Below are 19371 nucleotides of genomic sequence, written 5' to 3'. Positions count from 1 at the left end.
TTTAATGAGATGATTGTTAGTAATTTGGACTGGGTAGATGTACAATGGATGTATGCAAGGTTGAACCTTATTTGACCTCATAAATGAACTTGCCAAATAGACATCAGCCATAAAGCTATGTTCATGCAGCTGATATATAAAATGGAGATGTGCTCGGTCTCAACTACACTGGCCGGTGAGTCTTACTGTAGTTAACAGACTTTATATGACTTGGTTAGTTGGAAAATGACATATAAGCAAACTGCAGGAGGGAGTTTTAGTCAAGGATTTCTCTGACTAATATTGAAAGAATAAATCAATCAAATTAATCAGATGCTATTCTGAAAGCTAAGAGCAGCAGGAAAAAGCTTCAAAAAAGTTCAGACTGAGTGCAGAAGAAAGCAGGAATGTATAATGTCAGAGATTATGTAAGATCTCATTACTGGGCATTTCCATTTACTCATTTTTAAATTTCATTGGTGGCATCAGTGTGACAAAATAGCAGAATTCAAATAAGGAGGATTTGTTGTGCAGGATTTCCCAAAGCCATCTAGACAAAACATTTTTTATAAGCAGTCTTTCAAAAAGAAGTGTTTTGCCTGTACTATTGCAGGCCCTAAAAGTGAAAAATTAAAGTTAAACGGTTCCAGAATAAAAACCAACCTTTTTCTGTTCCACCTGCCAAATAGTTTCGGCTATTGCCACTTGTGCTTCAACCTCCCGCTTCAGTTCAGCTTCTTTGTCTTTGACCCACTGGCTCCTTGCAGTGGCTAGCTCATTTTGGTGTTTCTCCATTAGGGTTCGGATAGTCTCTTCTTTTTCTTTTAAGAGCAGTTCCTTCAGCTAAGCAACAGAAATAATAATAATATCACAAATTCATTCCTTTAAACATACACCACAAATGATCCATAACAAAAAAAAGTATTAAAAATTATCATGAGGGTGTGCTACTTTCCATTTTCATTAATGCCTGCCTTCCATACAGCAACTTGGTCAGCTGTAGGAAAGTGAATAATTTTTCGGGGTGGACAAGCATCCCCCTCAAATGATTAGGCAACCGCTTGCTAGATGTCACACAAATTTGATAAAATAAACTGGTGCTCAAGCTCTCATAATGTGACACAAAGTAGTCCAGCTATGTGAAAAGTATTCAAGCAGTGTATACATAGTAAGAAAAAAGCAAACAAAACAAAGAAATATTCCACAACCAATTTTAAAATAAAGAGAACATTGTTGTGATTGAAGCGAGACCAAACTAACATCATAACAACCAGAGATATGATATATTTTTTTAATGTAAGTGAAAGTAGTGCCTGTGAGAAGTTGGCCTGATATATGATGTTCACTAGTTCTAGTGACCACCTTGTATCAGTCCAAGCAACCCTTATGGTGATTGGTTGTAAGTCAACCTTATAGACCAGCTATCCTAATGGTAGCGTGGACAAAGCAGTCTTAGGCTAAACTCTTTTGGCATGTGAAGCCGGCTGTATTACCATATGTAACCCCTTGAACACCAAGTGAAAGGACACCACACAGGATATATATTCAAAATATATATGTATTTATTACTACAAATAGTCCCCTGAACTCTTTATGAGCACAAGAGCAAACACGTTAAAACAATTCAATTGATAAGTATACAAAAAGTTGCACAAATATGGATAGGCCCTGGTGGCCCCTCAAACCATATACTAAAGAAGTGGTATAAGTACCACGAGTCGAAAGGAAGTAAGGCCTAGGGCCTTGGGAATCGCTGGGGCTATGCTGTACTAACGCAAGTTAGGAACTAGGAGGCCCACGGGATCTGGTTTGCAGTGCGCAAAGTTAGGAGCAATTTACATTGAAGTCAATGGATGCGTAAAAGTTAAAAAGGTGAAGGTAGAAAGTCTTCCGGTCAGTCTAGAACTTAACCCTTTGGAATCTGGACACTAGGAGTGTTAAACTACTCGGGGGCACCGGAGTGCCAGCGTTACCTCACCCACAGGAAGCGGTTGCAGTGGTGCCAAAGTGTGTCGGGATTCTGCAGGAGTTCAGATGGAGCCTTGGAGTGTTGATGCTGCAGGCGACCTGTTGTGAAGAGTTCCGGTGGATCCAAGGGTGGATCTGAAGTGATAAAGACCTGAAAGCAGAGGGGACAATGTTCACAGTCACTAGACAGTGACCGGCGTGGAACCAGGAAGAAACCAGGTGTTGTCGGGTGCCAACAGGTGATGTCGTGAAGCTGGTCTCTTCAGCAGCGTGGACTAGGCGACGATGACGACGACCAGGAGTCACTCACGAGCTGTCCCACGTAGGCTCTAGTTGATGGCGGAGTCGGCTTCTTGATCGGAGCAAACAGGCCTTGGCTAATGCAAGCCACGCAGAAAACAAAGAAGGCTTCTCACTCTAACCAACAAGGTCAGAGGGGTTGCTGCTTTTGGGAGCAGTAAGGGCCAGTCTGGAGCAACCAGACCAGCGGTGGAAAGTTGTCGTTTGGTCGCCAAGATGGCTACTAGCCAACGGACTAGTAACCGGATAGGCACATCGAGTGGAACAAAGCAGAAAGGCCCCACGCAGCTCTCGTGAGAGTTGGGGAGCTGGTACTTGGTGCAAATGTAGCTCGGTGGTGGGGCTTCTCAAGACCCTAAGCACAGCGTTGAGGGGGCCTCAGGTGCTGCGCAGTCAGCTTCTCGTGGACGTTTCAAGAGGTCCGGTCCCACGTCTCAGGTCGCCTCCACTCGTCTCAGCTTTGCAGGGATTGTGGATCGGGCTGTTAGATGTCTGGGAGTCTGGGTCTTGTCAGGCTCTGGGCTCGGGCTCCGGTGGGAGGCGGCGGCAAAGCAGTCGTTGATTGCTGGATGGTGCCTGTATTCACAGGGTGGCCACTCCTTGGCCACAAGGGAGATTCTTCAGTCTTCTGAGCAGCAGAACGTCAAAGGTCCAGAGTTTCTTCTTCTTCAGTCGAATTTCAGGGTAATCTGCAGTCTTGGGACTCAGCTCCTACTTTTAAACCAATTCTAGGGGCTGGACTACCTACTAGGTCCCTCCTATGGGTGGGACCAGGAAGAGGGGTGGTTGCACCCCCTTTCCTTTGTCCAGTTTCGCGCCAGAGCTGGGGCTGGAGTGCCCCAGCACCGGTTTGAACTGGCCTATGCACGGGGGACACCTTGTGTGCCCCGGGCATGTCTGATTCTATTCAGCCCTACCTAACCAGATACACAAAATCCTGTCTGGGGTGGTGCTAGCACCTCCCAAGGCAGGAAACCCTTTGTCCAAGCCTCCCTCGCTGGAAGGACTCCCAGCAGCAGGAGGTCAGACTTGTGTCTGTGGTGGCAGCATCCATTTTGTGATGCTGAGGCTCCGTTTAACTTTAACTGGGGTTCAGGTGCTGTACATGTCGTGCCCCTCTAGAAGGGTGGAATGCTACACCCGTCGCCAGAATTGGCGAGGGGGTAGTATTCCAATTCGTATGACATCTTACTCGACATGTTTTGATAATGTCAAACCAGAGATAGCATTTAACCGCGAGGTTCATAATGCACTTAAGAGTATATGGTATGACGTTATCATGAAGCAGCTAAAGGACATGGTTCCGAAAGCTGCAGACAGGCTCAGCTCATGCAAGAGTTCCATCTCACACATAACCAAGCACTCTGCCTCCAGGATTGCTAAGGCCTGCCATAGGAGTGACTTACAGGTTACTGTGTGTCCATATATAGGTTAGATATAGGAATACTATATCTAAAGCAAAGGGTGATTACACCACCTTGCCCCAGCTGAGGGATCAGCCAGTTGTGTCAAATAGTGAGGCCAGGCCAGGGGTGGCACAATACGTGCTGCAGCCCCTGGTAGGCCTTGGATGCACCTATGTCCTGGGTACCTAGGGTACATTGTACAGGGGCTCACAAGGTGATCCATGTTCCTATTGGTAATGCACCTAAAGTGCATTGGCATAAATTTAGAGAGAGAACAGCAGACTGTGGGTCTGATTGGCAGGCCCACAGCCACATTAAGTCAAAAACCAGTGAAGCAAAAAGCAAAAATTGGGGTGCCCATAGGATAGCAGACCCTACTCTCCTACAGTGTCCAAAGCTTCAAAGCGCCAGTGAATGTCTAAGGAAACAGTGCCTCTGCGTGATTTGATGCCAATAGTAATAGAGCCCTGGTGGGATTCACCAAGTGGATTGGTCCCAGTAAATGTCTGGAAGTCAAAAAGTTAAAAAATAGTTTCTAAGTCGCAAAGCAGAAAGTGACTTTGAGAAGAAAAATCCTCCTTGAGTGGGCTGCCGCTGAAATTGTAGCCGCGTTCCAAAACATCTGTAGCTGTGTGCAGACTTTTCAGTCTGTTTTGTACTAATCACTTGGACTTTTTAGGATTTTGTCACTGTGTTAATGAGCTGAGAACTCCAATTTGTATGGATTGAAGGTGGGGCTTTGGATGGTGCGTGAAGAGAAATGGTTCTCTGAAGTAGGTGTGTGTGGCTTTTTACTGGGTGGTCTGGAGAGTGCTTTGCAGCCCTGCCAAGTTTGTCAACTGCATGCATGATAACTGGTGGTGGCATAGCTAAGGTGCCAAGGGCCCTTAAGCATGTGAGGAACATACAACCCCAGCCTCCAGCTACTGAGACTGTAATCTTTTTTTAAACTGCAATAATCAGAGTTTAATGGGTCCCTGAGGTCTATGGGTCCTGGTGTCTCTGCACCTACAGCACTACTGATAGCTACACCACTGGAACTGCTCAACTGGACTTTTAATCTTGTTAATGCGGTATATAACCAGGACTACAACTCTGAGAATGCAGATGAAAAATCGGGTCTGGAGCCAGCTAGTTGTGCATGGACCTGGGAATCTTGGCAACAATGACTTTAAAATGGACACTGGTTATGCCTTTAAAGGAGGGAACTGAAAAATACTTTGTAATATGGATTTAGCTTTTAGGACTCAATGGGTATTTTTATCGGGGTGCAGGCACAAAAGGAGGGGAACTGAGCTTGTCCTTCAACAATAGTAGATGGACAGGCCTTTCTAAACAAGGATGGATTGGGGTTTCCAGAGGGGAGAGCAGATGGAGATTTCAGTGAGGAGTTACTGGATGTGTGTTTTTAAAGAAGAGAGGGACTTGCAGGGTCCACCTGATGTATAGGCAAGTCGGGCCAACGCCCAGGGCATCAACCTTCAGTGCAGCTGTGAGAACGTGCCTCTTTTGACATGGTTAGCCCCCACTTTTTGCCTAGTTTTGATGTGGTTTCAATTGTAGTGTACAAGGTCCCTGCAAACCAAGTCCTCTGTGCCAGTGCTTCTTCCCTAAAACATATTCACAATTGGTACATCTCCCCCTTATAAGTTCCTAGTAAGTGGGAGCTTAAGAGGGTCCTCTAAAAAGTCATCACTAGGACCATGCCACTGTCCTTGGAGCCTGCATTCCCTCGTGAGGTAAAACAAAATACAAAGTCGACATGCTCTATACCACAGGTGAGGGCATCTCTGCATGAGTAGATATGCCCCTACAATGCTTAACCAGGGAAGCCACAAGAAGTGCCTGGGCTGGAAATGGAACAACTTGACTTCCCCAGCACCATGATGGCTTCACAAAACCAGGAGTATTTGCAACAAAACAGCTCCTTGTAATGAATCCACACTAAATCCAGTGTGAGATTTATTATCTCATGCACTCAGAGGGCACCTCAGATGTGCCCCTTGAAAACCTACCAACCCTGGTGTGGGCACTGATAGGCTTTAGGCAGCCTGCCACACACAGACAGGTTTCTGGATCCCTGAGTGTAGAGCCTCTGTGTTGCAAAGTAATCCTGTGCCCTGCGCACCCCCCAACGTTTTGCTGGCTGATACTGGTGGTAACTGACTCTGACTGACCCTGGGCTCTGCCTAGCCATGCCCAGGGGTAGTGCTATGCTGAAAGAGACACATTAGAATACAGTTACAACATCTACATACACTAGGGTACACATTGGTATGGTGGAGTACCCCTGTGATTGGCATGACACCCTACAGGCCCATAGTATATAATATGACAGGTGGATTGAAACTACCTAGAAGTCCTCAGTACCCTGGGGCATGGCAGTTTAGAGGCCAGCAGCCTTTTTCTGCACTTGCATGTGTGCACTGCTGAAAGCCTGAGGTCAGTTTGAAAACAACCCTGGGTGCCAGGACTGCTTTTAAAAGGTACATTGTGGCCAAACTCGACTTTGGTGTTTGGGGCACTTACAAAATGGATATCCTACCATGTTTTGGCATATTAGGGACCCCAGAGTCTCCCCTAGCTAACCCGGGTGGGGAGTCAGGTATTTATAAGGTACAACCTTATAAAATGAGTTTTTATATGCCTGGATAAAGTGAACTTTCACATTTCACTCCACACATTGTGGTAAAGTGCTGCTTAAATTCGATTTTGATGCTAGGAGCACTGTGGAGGGAGAATCTGCAATATGTCTACAGATACAGAACCCCTAAAGTCTCCCCTAGTTGCACATGGGGTGGGGTTCCTGTAGATATAAGACAAGTACTTATAAAATATCTTGAAAAATGGCCAAAGCCATTTTTCCCATAGCAAATCCAGTTACATAGGTTCACATGGTAGGGCGTTATTGATTAATAACTCTAGACAGGAGATGGCTAGAAATGCCATTCAAAGACTTCCCAGAATGGAATTAATACATCCAACAATAACATATAGTTGGATTTCTCCTAAAGTGTACATAAAAGAAGTTATCAGACTTTCTTGTTTGTAAGTCCAACTTCAGCCTTCCAGTGGTATGCCCTGATTGGTCAGAGTTAAGTGGATTAGCCAGGCTGCCTTGAAGAGGTGATAAAGAGCCCCTGGGGTTAACCTGGCAGGGAAGTGTGCTGTTCCATAGGAATGTCAGGCCAGGGGGAGGAGTTGTAAACCATGTTCTTCAAAGAGGAGAGTAGAGACCAACATCATTTACTGCTCTGAACTTCCCACCTTAGGCAGATGGTAGGATTAAGGAAGGTATGAGCAGATGCAGGGGGGGGGGGAGTCTAAGTAAATTCGCCATCCTAGGGGTGTGTTTAGCCAGCTCTTACATCCTTGCTGGAAAATCCGCCATTATGGATGTGGAAGATTTGATGCACTCTGGGACAAAATAATGCCACACTCTACAGGATGTAGTCATATCTTGGAAGAGTTACCCTGCTCCCATTGGCCAGGAGTGACCTACTGCCTGACCCAGAGAACTAGGAATAAGTATCTGAGAGGGGCAGAGCCCTCCAGATCTGCTGCTTGAAACTTACTGAAGCAAGAAGTGCCCTGTTGAGAAGTTTTGCTGTGGAAAGATTTCTAAGGCCCGACCTATGAAGACTGCACCATCTGAAACTACAGCCCTGTGGATTATCTTGCTGAAAAAGAACTAAAGAGGGGACTCCCCGAAAGCTACAGGTTAAGAAGAGCTCATCTGGAACCTCACCAACTAAATCTATACCTCGGACAACCATCAGTGGATTTGTAAGGGTTTTGTACCAGTGGATTGTGGGAACTGAAATCCTCAACATTCAAGGACCATCTTGCAGCTTACAGACCCCTAGAGTGAGTTTGAGACACTTTGGGACCCCTTGAGGAACTTTAGTAAAAGGTTCAAGAACTTTGGACCAACTTTGAAAAAAAAGTTCCACAGAGGGACCAACTCAATCTGGTCAGCCAAGCTGCCTGCCTTCCATCGCGTGCCGGCCTGGATTTCTGGGTTGCCCCGCTGAAGCAATCTTGAAAACATTTCTACATCCACTCCAGGAAAGTTGACTGTGACCTCGTCACAAGTCAAGCCGGCAAACCCTCACCGAATCCGGACTGGCTGGGAAATTCGAGGGGCCACGAGGAGAAATCTTTGTAAATTCATATCTCTGGTTCCCTACATTGGATTTTTGTAGTTTTGGTGTCATGTTGAAGATAAAAATATTTCCTATTTTTATAAATTGGTGTTGGATTTTTATTGTGTTTCGTCATCATTATTTACTGAAATTGTGTTTTTAAATGCTTTACATACCGGTCTTTGAAGTTAAGCCCGTCTGCTCGCAGTCAAGTTACCAAGGGTTGAGCATAGGAATAATTTTCTAAGACCTATGCTGAGTCCTATCATGTGTTAGTGGCCTTATTGCCAGTGGCAGACCTACATTTGCCCCTACCAATAACCCACTTTCCAACACTCTGCTTTCTTGAACCAGAACTAATGCACATCCTAAGGTAGAGGTGTAACACCTCTTCCCCCAGGATAGGTCAGTGCTCGAGGGAGAAGCTTTAAAGGCCTGGTGCCTTTGTAATGCAACCCCCAGCCTCTGCTGCTAGCCGTAGGTGGCAGCCCCTGGTTTACACCCCCACTTTGGGGGAGGAAACCAGCAGGAAAACCGTGAAAAATAGGAAGTGTGCCCATCTCTGCTAACTCCACCCCTAAGGTTGAGAAGGCGAGGTGAAGCACATCTTTCAATCCACGCCACCTTGAAGATGGGGAGACCCCTCCAATCAGGGCTAGGGCTATGCCTCCTCCCACAGGAGTGTGGCATAATTGAGGGTTAGTTACCCCAGGTAAGGTGCCCTTGGCCCTACTTGCTGCTCCCCTAAAACACCCCTAAATTTAGTATTAAGTGGCTCCCCCAGACCTGGAAACTAGATCTATGATGACCTAAGAAGAAGAAAGACATCCCTGAAGCTGACCCTGTAGAGAAGCCTGAAGATGATGACTGCCTTGGCCCCAGCCCTCCCGGCCTGTCTTCAGCTTCGAAGAACCAACGACCAAAAGGAGACCTGTCCTGCAGCCAGCGACCTCTGAAAACCCTGGGAAAACTGCTGCCTTTGAAAAAGATTCCAATCTCCTGTGGGCAGGGGACCTGTACAGACGAAATGTACTCCAAGGGCTACAGAATACAGTTGACACCGCGACTCCTTCTTACTGTGATGCTGACGCCCTGGCCCGAGTCTGAGTGGCTCACATGTCCAGTGAAGTCTACCCAGCGATCCTGACCTCCAGTCCAACGTTGGCTGACCTCTGCTGGTTTCACCGATGGCACTTGCAGTGTGAATCCAGAGGCTCCCCCTAACCATAACCGGCTCCTGTAAGAAGACTCAGACGGCGAAAGGCACTGCTGCACCTGAAGCCCCTGGGCCTTGGTGAGCTGAACAAACAGTGCCCCTATGACCCCCTACATCTCTGAATACCTCTGCTATCATTGGTCTCCCTTCTGCAACCTCCATGCAGTGCCTGCAGCCAGTTTGTCAAAAACAGAATCCTCTTTGAAGAGCATGGGCGCACAAAGCTGAAAATGCACCCTGCACCCAGCCGTCCTTGTGCCACGGGTGGTGTTTGTTTGGTACTGCCTGGTGCCTCCCTTGTGCTTACCCTAACTCCCAAAGCTTGGCCAATGCAACTGATATACTTACCTCCAAGTAGTGTGTCTTCCAGCACCCCCAGTCTCCAATGAAATGCATTGGGCCGAACTCTAATTTTGACCTCTGCACCCGGCTGCCCCTGAGCCGCTGGTGGTGCAGTTTTGGTACTTACCTGACCTTTGCCCCTTGCTAACCTTTGGTCCTGAAGACTGTAACTGAGATACATACTTGTTTAACCTCAATATTGTTTTCCCCATAGGATAACATTGAACTGTTCAGAAATTGCGCCAAATGTCGACTTTTGAAACTCAAAAATATATATTTTTTTAAAAAGTACTTGCCTTATTGCGAAGATCATGGTCTTCAAATAAAGTTCCAACAAAGCTTATTTTTCTAAAATTGGTGTGAATATCCTTCTTGAGTCTTGTGTCCATTATTGGTCAATGATGTGCAATAAATGTCTAACACTCCTCTGTTTTAGGCCTAAGGCTGCTCGCCCACACTTTGGGTTTTACATTTAGCCCTGTACACTTTTGGGGAACCACTGAACTCTGTGGACGGTATAACCACCTAGTAACAAACCATATACAAAGCCAGCTTCCTACTATAATCCTACTATGAAAGAGGTTTCATACTCATTATGCACTTTTGGGGGTGGATCATCTATTACTGTTTTTAACCATTGAACCCTAAACCCTTAAATGTGGTGCTTACAAGCACAAGGGCACAAGTAGCTGTATGTGATTTGATCCTACAAACAGCACTCCTCTCATTTCACTCCTGTTTAAACTAGGTCTAATCATTTGTTAGATGCTGGAGGAACTGTTTTTAGCACCACATAAACCCTGTTCCTTCCCATCGCCCTCTCCTCCTCTGCCTTCATGAATCAACAATCCACCCCGCTTCCAACTCTGCATCAGCATGACGGAGCTGAGCAGAAATGTCTGGGTTTGAAGGCCATTCACAGCTGTGAGTTAATCAACCTGGGACTAACCGGTGAACACAAAAGTGGCTCCCTGCTGATTTGATTCATATTCCCGCAACAGAGGTGGTTTTATATAAAGCTATCAACAGGGATCTGGATGAGGTTTTGAAAAAGGGTTCTGGAAAAGGTATTAAAGAGGCAGCCTAAAGGGTTTGTTGTAGAGAGGTGCTTGGATGGACCTTTGCAAAGTCTGTATGAATGGTGGAAGTGGACCTGGCCAAGTCTTTGCAGGTGGAGTATAGGTGGTACATAGCAGATGAAGTGAGGTAGATTGCAGAGGGTCTAGATGGCGCTTTGTACAAGTTTCTAGGTGAGAGCTTTGCAGTTTGTAGTGGGGTGATAATGTATGCTGTTCAGTACAAAATATTGTACAGAATGGTCAGGATATCACTTTGCAGAGGAATTCTGGATGACTTTAGTTGAGGGGATCTGGATGGGGCTCGGCCTCCCAGTGCATTTCCCAATGGCTTGATTCAACCCTTGGAAAGTATGGGGGTGAGAGGTTCCCAAATATTTTTCTGACTGGGGCTTGGCATAACAGTTTGAAGAACAGTGCTCTGGATGCACAGGTCACCACTAACAGAGACTTAGAGTCTACCTCTTTGTCCTTGGTACAAGCAGGAACAGGTCTCATCCTTTAGGGCTCCATCAGGTCACAGACAACAGGTCCAGTCATATTCTGATCTCCCACAGGTCAGAGAGAATTCTGAGGAGGTGTTTTGTTGTGTCACATTTATGCCTGGCAGCAACAAGTGGGTGGAGGTGATGTCTGACTTTAAAAACCTGTAGAGAAAAGCTCCGTGGACAACCCTACCTACGTTTTCAGCACTACCTGTTTACACTACAGCAATCAATCCAACGGTGCCCCTTACTCTCCAAATCCAAGATGGGAAATCCCTTCTCCCCTTGTGCAGAGTCTGTGTGCCCACCCTAAAGTGCTGCCAGGGTATTAAGTGTCCCCTCCTCTGTCATCAACCAGAACTGGTTCTAGGGATAGCTTTTCTCACACTGGGTTTGGTGCCAGTATAACAATAGGGACAAAAGATGGGGCTTTCCAAGCATCAACAAACATTCAAGGGCAGGCCCCTTTTAAATTAGTGAAGTTCCTGGCCCCACCCCAACTGGTCTTCCTGGCAGAGGAAGAAACCACTGTCCCACTCCCAGGCCATTGTCTCTTCTCAGGGAGCAGTTCTCACACCTATTTCCAGCCAAGCACTGGCTGACAGTGGTTGGAGAGCTAATGCAAACCAACCTTTAGCCGCTTCAGGAAAAGTAAAGGTACCCTTCTAAAAGTTACACTTCCCATATACTTGATAAAAATCGAACTTCACCATTAATTTGGATTCTTATTCAATATAAAAGTATGTTTCTCAATGAAAAACATAGCTGGTACAGGCCAAACGTTATTGTTTAAAGTGTATAAAAATATTTTGACTTTTCCTTGTTTTTATGTTCAATAAAAAGAATTAGAAAAATATATATATTTTTACTTTTCCTATGTGCAAGTTACAGCAGGGCCAGCGACTGTCATTTTGAGCATAGTCCCTGAGGAACATGCCAGTTCTAATGTCACACATGTTCCACCCTTAAATATTATTCACTCTACCTTAAGGCCAGCAAGGTGTGTTTAGGGGTAATGTATTTAGTATGTAAAATCAGTTTTTTCTATCTCACACGAGGGTGATTTTGGCAGGTCGGTGCAAAAGGATTTAAGCTGCTGCTGCTACCCAGTAGGCCTACCCAGTATACTGGGTAGGCCTAAAGCCATGTTTTCTATAGCGGGTGGCACAAAAGGTACTGCAGTCCACAATCCTTTTGTCAAGAAAATAAAAACATGGCTTCAATACACTGATGATGTTTTGTGTGTCTGCCATTCCAGTTTCATGAATGGCTCAATAACCAGACTGTCAACTTGAAGTTTACTCTTGAACGTGATAACCATTCACTCAGTTTTTTATATTTGAAAATCACTGATGTCAAGGGGTCTCAGTACGCAGATTTACATACAAAACCAACAGTTAGGAATACCTTATTGAAATATACAAGTCAACAATCTAGAAATCTGTGGGGTAACTTCTTTTTTGGACAATGTTTACGAAATCAGGTGCAGTTGTACCAAAAGAAATGATTACTTTCTGATGCGAAAATCCTGATGTCCAAACTTGCGACCAGGGGTTACCCATACAGATGTGTTAAAATATCTCTTAAACGTCCTGGTACTATGACCGTAAGGTCCTACTACAGGTGAAGGATAGACCAACTCCTACTCGACTGGCCAGTGTCACAACTTATGGCACGGAATCGAACAGGATTAAAAAGATCATTTTGAACAATTGCACCTATTAGAAACATCACTGAAACAATAAGACAAACTTCTCTTTGCGTTTAAAAGGGTAGAAACTTGAAGGACCATCTGGTCCGAGCCTATGCTGAACCAGAACCAATGACTTTAAGCAATGCATGGTTTTTGACCCCGATATATGTGTTCAGTTCCACTGCTCAAATTGCATAGCTTGCTCTACTAATTAAATGGCTAAATTGTGTGTTTTCAAGAACATAGTTTTTTGGCATTTGAAACACCTTTCCAACTGTGGAACTAAGAATGGGATATATTGTATTGAATATAATTGTGTATTATGCTATATTGCCAAAACCACTCAAGAAATACGCATCGGATTATACAACACTAATACGTTACAATGTTGTAAATGCCCCCTTACTGCATCAGTACAAAAGTATGGGACATGCCCAGATTGCCATGAAATGGTTTGTTGTGGAAGTGGTTAAATACCCTTGGAGGAGACATGATGTAGACTCCTTGCGAACAGTAAACGAAAACCAATGGACATGGTTGGCTGCTACTGTGATGAACGAACTGAATCAGCAAGTTGAATGGCATGAGTTGGCCACTCTGTGAGACCTTAAAGTAGTTTGTTGCCGTATATTCCCATGGTTGTGACCTCTCTTTATATATTTTTTAGACCATTGTGACTAAGCTGCAAGGGTGTGAAATACAGTTGCAATCTAGTATGGTTTATACGTATGTCCATAATTTTCATTTATATATTTTAGATTTCGTTGTTGAGTCTCTATGAATAGATTACTTTGTCTCCAATGTATTTTCCCCTCCCTTGAACATAAATCTTTCTTTTTTCACACCCCGTACAATAGTTATGGTCTTTTGTATTTATGGTAACCATGGTCCCTTTTATGGCCATGTAACTGCGTATAGGGCCAGGTGGTGGCCGTTCCTTGACGTCTCTTTTATTAATTTACCATTTTTGATGAGGCAGTTAGTTTACATTTGTGGGGGATGATTGTATGATCCTTGGTCGAGTTCCTATCCATACTAATATGGCCGCCATGATCTTAGGCGGAATCATGTGACCCGTGCTGACACCATTTAACTTTGGCGAGCCATTATACACATTTCCAGCATTTTGACCGCAGATTCTGGCAACAAGCGTTTATTGCCATTCGGAGCGGAAAACTGCCGTGTTGGGATTGAGTATGGTGGCAGCAATCTTTGTATCTTTCAGTGTCCAGGTCCATTATTCAAGTTACTTAGTGGGACTTATATTTCTTGCAGATATTTTAAATTGCTGGACTGCACTCCCGCATTCATTGGTGTCCATATAGGTGGCCGTATTTGTGAACGGTTACCCTTTGCCATTGCAGTTCTGTAATACTTTGCCGCCATTTTGTTTTCCAAAGAGGGGATGATGGTCAGTGTAATTTAACTTTTGCTCTTCGGTGAGGTTAACATTTTAAGTGGTTGTTGGTTAAATGTGTATAATATGGTGATGGCTACCATCACGTCACTGTTTTGGGTTGGGGTGTGTTACTTAAGGAGCCCACACCTGGTCGAGGTGTTTTGGGGCAAACTTTGCATGCTGCTTTTCCTGCTGGCAAGCGGTACACATTGTGTGTTTCTATGACGTACTTATTTATTTTCATTTGTGTTGCTTTAAGATTGATGATGGTTTAGTTAACCTGGTGGCTTTTTGAGTCCGAAACGTCTGTTCCTCCTCTAACTATATTTATGTGATTACTTGTGTCCGAGTCCTTGAAATTCCGAATAAAGGACTTATAATTTGGACTGTGAACCTACTTAAGCTAAGAAGAGTTTAGGCCTCTCGAAGATGCCTGGATTTACACCCTTCTGAATTATGACTATGTGGAATCGTGTCTGTGAGGGGAGTCAGTGCTGATTTGATTAATTCTTCTGTATTTATTGATGTATGTGGTTCTATGCAATATAATTTGTGTCCAACAGTACGCTCGTTGTTATTGGTTTCTTGTGCTCTCTGATAACACTGTTGGATCTATTGAATAATTCTTCCGGGGTCATTCCTTTGTTTGTATATGACTACCCAGATCCTAGGGGGAATATTGAGTTGCCCTGTTTATATACAGCAGTCCACAAATGGCATTTAACTTTCCATGCCATGGGTGTATTTCTGCTGTACACACTATGTTATGTTATGTTATTTAGTTTTTATAAAGCGCACAGCTACTCGATACAGTGTCCCGGCGCTGGGTGAGCGTATGAAAACATTACAGGTCGCCCCATTACATATGTTGATCAATGAATAACCATGTTTTAAGTTGTTTCCTAAAACATCCTAAGTCATCCAGTTGTCTAAGAGTGACAGGCATCCGATTCTATAGACGAGTCTTTTGTACCTGAAAGGAGCGTCCGCCCCTACGTGAGCGGGCAAACCTAGGCACGGTCATCAGATTAAGTTGTGAGGATCTAAGGTTTCTCCTAGGAGTATGGAAACCCGCCCGCTTCCTAATGTAAGTGGCTCCGAGGCCATAAAGAGCTTTAAAGGCCAGCACAAGGGCCTTAAAGTAAATTCTGTTGCAAATAGGCAGCCAGTGAAGATTCCTTAGATGAAGAGAGATCCGTTCTCTTGGACCCAGCATGAGGATTGCTCTGGCGGCATTGTTTTGAATAACTTGAAGTTTATGCAGGAGGCCAGCTGGAAGGCCCAAATAGAGGACGTTAGCGTCGTCCAGTCTAGATGTTATAAGAGCTTGGACCACTGTCCTTCTATGAGTGAGAAAGAGAAGAGGGAGGAATCTACTGAGCATTTTCAGGATGCCATAACATGTCCCGGCGACCAAATTTACTTGAGTTTTCATGTCAAGGGAGGCATCCATTTTTACCCCCAGATTTCTCACTGCTCCTGCCGATGGCTGTGGAGATGGAGTATCACCCAGCCACCAGCCTCTCCACGCTTCCTGAGTAAATGGACCAAAATGGATCACCTCTGATTTCTCAGGGTTACACTGCAATTGGTTAAGTCTGAACCACGAAAAGACCGCACTTAGGCATTTGTTGATCCTCTCTCCATTGGGCTCCTCTCCCTTTTTACAGGTGAACAACAGCTGAGTATCATCAGCATAAGATATAATAGTAGCACCGTAGGCCTCAGCCAAAGGGGCGAGTGGTGCCAGATAGAGATTGAACAACAGCAGGCTCAGAATGGAGCCCTGAGGGACTCCTACCATCATAGGAGGAATACCGGCTACAAATGGGGGAGACCAAACCTCCTGGCTCCTGTCCGCCAAAAAGGAAGAGAACCATTCTAACACCGTGCCCCAAAGACAGCACTCCCTTAGTCTCCGCAGGAGATGGTCGTGGGGCACGGTGTCAAAAGCAGCGGACAGATCAAATAAGAAAAGAACCGCTCTTCCTCCCGCATCCAACGTCTCCTAGGAAAGGTAAATGTGTCAATCAGACTGTAAGCAGTTTTCAACATATTTTAGGGAACAGAGCACATTCACCAAGCACGGGATAGCGGATTTCCAGCAAGTGAGTCCCCCAAAAATATTAAGATTATGTGTCACAAACCAAAAAGGAATCGCTTTGCAAATCCAGCTTCATGCAGAAAAATAAAAAAAACTGTGATACTGTCTGTAGGAAAGTGCCCTTATTGACATGGTACACCACTTTTTGCCCGGTAAATGATGTGATTTCGAAAAGAACGTTCACTGGGTTCCTCCTAACAAGGTCCCCACTGCCAGAGCTCTTCCTCAGGACTGTACAATTGTCCCCCCATTGGCAACACTTTTAGCACCCTCTATAAGTCCCTAGTAAATGGTAAACTGGTACCTAGGGCCAGAGGTATTAAAGAGGGCCCCTAAGGGCTGCAGCACGAATTGTGACTCCCTAAGGGACCCCTCAACAAGCATATGCAAGACTGCCATTTCAGGCTGCGTGTCTTGGTGGCAGACAAAAGTGAAAACAGAACAAGTCACAAATCCCGGTGTGCCACGTTACCTGCCACTGCATGTAACATTTGTAAGTCATCCCTACAGCAGGCCTAAGAGCCCTAAGTCAGGCTGCTGAATATTACATTTGAGAGCATACCTGCATGAGCAGATATTCCCCTGTGCTGGTCAGTCCTGTTACTGCCAGTACAAGTGAACAGGGAAGTCGTGTTAAGACGTGCTGGACACTGGTGAAAACAAGTTCCCCGGCTACATGATAGCTACACGGAAAATAGGGATGTTTGGTATCAAACATCTCATATTGATAAACTCACTCTGATGCCAGTGTTAGATTTACCAATACATGCACCCAGAGGGCTCCTTAGTGGTGCCCCCTAAAAGCCTACCAGCCTGTGGTGTGCTTGCTGACCGGTTTCTGCCAGCTTGCCACCCGAGACACTGTTCTGACGTCCTAGGGCGAAAGCCTGTCCGGAAAGAGGGTGTAACACCCTCTCCTACAGGATGACCTGCTGATTAGCTGCCTTTCAGAACAAATCTGGCTCCCATCACAGGATACAAAGTCAGCCCCTGTCCAGAGCCCCCTTGTCACCTGGACAAGCGGGAAAATTAGTCACGTAGGCGTGCCACCTCCAGGCTAGTACCACCCCTAAGGTGGGCTGCTGTGAGGTGAACACGATTTTTCAGAAGTAGCAAACTTTGTGATGGCAAACTAAGGGATTCTGGGACAGGGTTATACCCACTTCCTAGAGGATGTTTTTTTTACACTCCCCTAATGCCCCTACATTCCGTATTATGGGGAGCTCCTGGCACCAGAGATGCAGATCCTGATGACCTAATAAGAGAAAGAACACCAAAGAGATAAAAAAGCAGGGAAGAGAGACGAAGCAGCTCCCTAGTACCAACTCTGCGGGCCGGTCTACATCCCTATTCAAAAACTGCACCAAAGTCAGCTCACCCTGCAGCTGTTGACTCCACAAAACTGGGAAGACAGCCTGCTTTTTAAAAAGACTCAAAACCTCCCGTGAACAAGGGTACTGTTCTGAAGAAATGCCAAAAGAGAAGACTCTGAGGTTTCAGGAACCACCAAAACCTGACACCCAAAGCCACGACTACACCAGTCGTCTTCAGCCCGAGTTGAAGTGTGCCAAAAACAACCACTGGTCCTGAATGCCGTTTTTAGTACATTCTAATCTTCCTGGGTTTCAATTGACTGCGTTGTCAACCAGCCCCATTTCTAGTACTTATGCCAGCTGGAAAATAAGGACAAAGTGCAGACACCATAACCTAATTCAGAGTTCCTAGGTATGTATGTAGGGAGAATTAAGACTTCTGGCCCCTGTAACTCTCCATGAGTAACCTACCAGAAGGGGAATTACCTTGTCCTAGCAGTCTGGTTTTCCCCATTTTAGGGAGTGTAAAGCAAATATTAAATAACTGCTATGATCAGGAGGTAAATATTTGTATGGGGACCCCTGTATGTGGGGGTGAGGTGCAGGTTGGCTGAGGGTGGATTGTGGGCGAACATGCAGGGAAGGAGCCTGGGGAGAAGTGTGTGGGGTGTTGGAGAGACTGTGGCCACTCTGTAGAGATCATTGTCTGCCACCACTGTAGGGTCTGAGGGGGAAAGAATCGGATGGAGTGTGCCTGTGCACACAGCCAGCCCCCAGCTCTCTGCCATGTGTTTTTCTGGGTGCAAATCTGGTTCAGTAGAGAAGGGTGTAATTTTGAGTCTGGAAATATAAGACTACTCTGAACTTCCTGGAATGATACCCTTCTGAAGTATGTCATCTCTGATTAACTCGTAATTGGTGTCCCAGGAGCATACTTTAAACACTGAACAGAGACTGTATGTAAATGCTGCACAGCAAATGGACAAGGTTCAAAGATTTACAAGTACAGCCAATAACTTACAAACTACAACACTGTCCAACGTGAAACATATTGGTTATTGGTGTCCATATCATTTGAAATACAAAGCCTCACTGATACAGTGCCATATTGAAGCACCACTGGTGAAAGAACCTTCTAATTCATGCTGTGGGTCACTAGTTAAACTGCTAAACAATACCTATGTATAAAAGAGAGTTATTGCTTTTAATGTGTGATCGGTCTGTAATTGCGCTTTCATACTGTATGCGAGTTATAAACCTCTTACCTACTATGTCCAGGAGTAGGCTTAACTACTCAATCTTGCCTACAAGAGGAATGGCCTGCTTATCCTAGTTTCTGCTTCGATATAATTAATGACTTTACCTTTTGTTCAGTTTCTGTAAACTCATGCAACATTTTGTTTTTCAAAGTATCTTCAAATGAATCTTTTTCCCTGCAGAGGGTGATGTAACATTCCTGCACAGTAGTCAGCTCTTGATCTTTTTGATGAAGCTGAGCCCTAGGAATTAAATTCAAGAAATAAAGGAATGACTTTGTTTTTGTTGCAAATCATTTGAAAAGCACACACACAAACAACACTGTTATTCTGATATGCCATTTTTGGCACATGATTTATTAAAAATGATGTCATGGTCAGAATGTATCAAAAATGATCATGCTTTTAGAGCAGTCAATACGAAAGCATATTCTATCATAGCATTCTATAGAAATAACAGAGCAATATAGCAGATGATATTTTTGTGCGCATCTGGTAGAAAATGAATATTTCATTGTTTGCAATAACTAAAACATTCATTTCTATTTCACATTTAAATGTCAAAATGAAAAGGATTCAGGTTTATAATTGTTGCAGGTCAATAAAGAGGAAATGACGAGCAAACATTCAATTATATACAAGCCACAGTGCATAAAACCACGGAAATCTAAAATATGGAAAATGAGTTG

The 19371-nt window shown here is 44.8% G+C and overlaps 1 protein-coding gene across 3 annotated transcripts in view; it reads right to left on the bottom strand.

Annotated features, from left to right (window-relative positions):
• Positions 1-19371, bottom strand: part of CEP152 (centrosomal protein 152) — a 1079595-nt gene that overhangs the window by 751223 nt on the left and 309001 nt on the right. For all 3 annotated transcript variants that reach the window (XM_078684802.1, XM_078684801.1, XM_078684803.1), the window contains 2 exons: positions 18790-18925; positions 643-822 (listed from right to left, as the gene is read on the bottom strand). In XM_078684802.1, coding sequence (XP_078540928.1) covers positions 643-822; positions 18790-18925 — 316 coding nt within the window. The remainder of the gene's footprint in view (positions 1-642; positions 823-18789; positions 18926-19371) is intronic.

Source organism: Lissotriton helveticus, chromosome 3_2, assembly GCF_964261635.1.
Source record: "Lissotriton helveticus chromosome 3_2, aLisHel1.1, whole genome shotgun sequence".
Lineage (NCBI taxonomy): Eukaryota > Metazoa > Chordata > Amphibia > Caudata > Salamandridae > Lissotriton > Lissotriton helveticus.
This window is presented reverse-complemented; position numbering and strand designations above follow the sequence as displayed.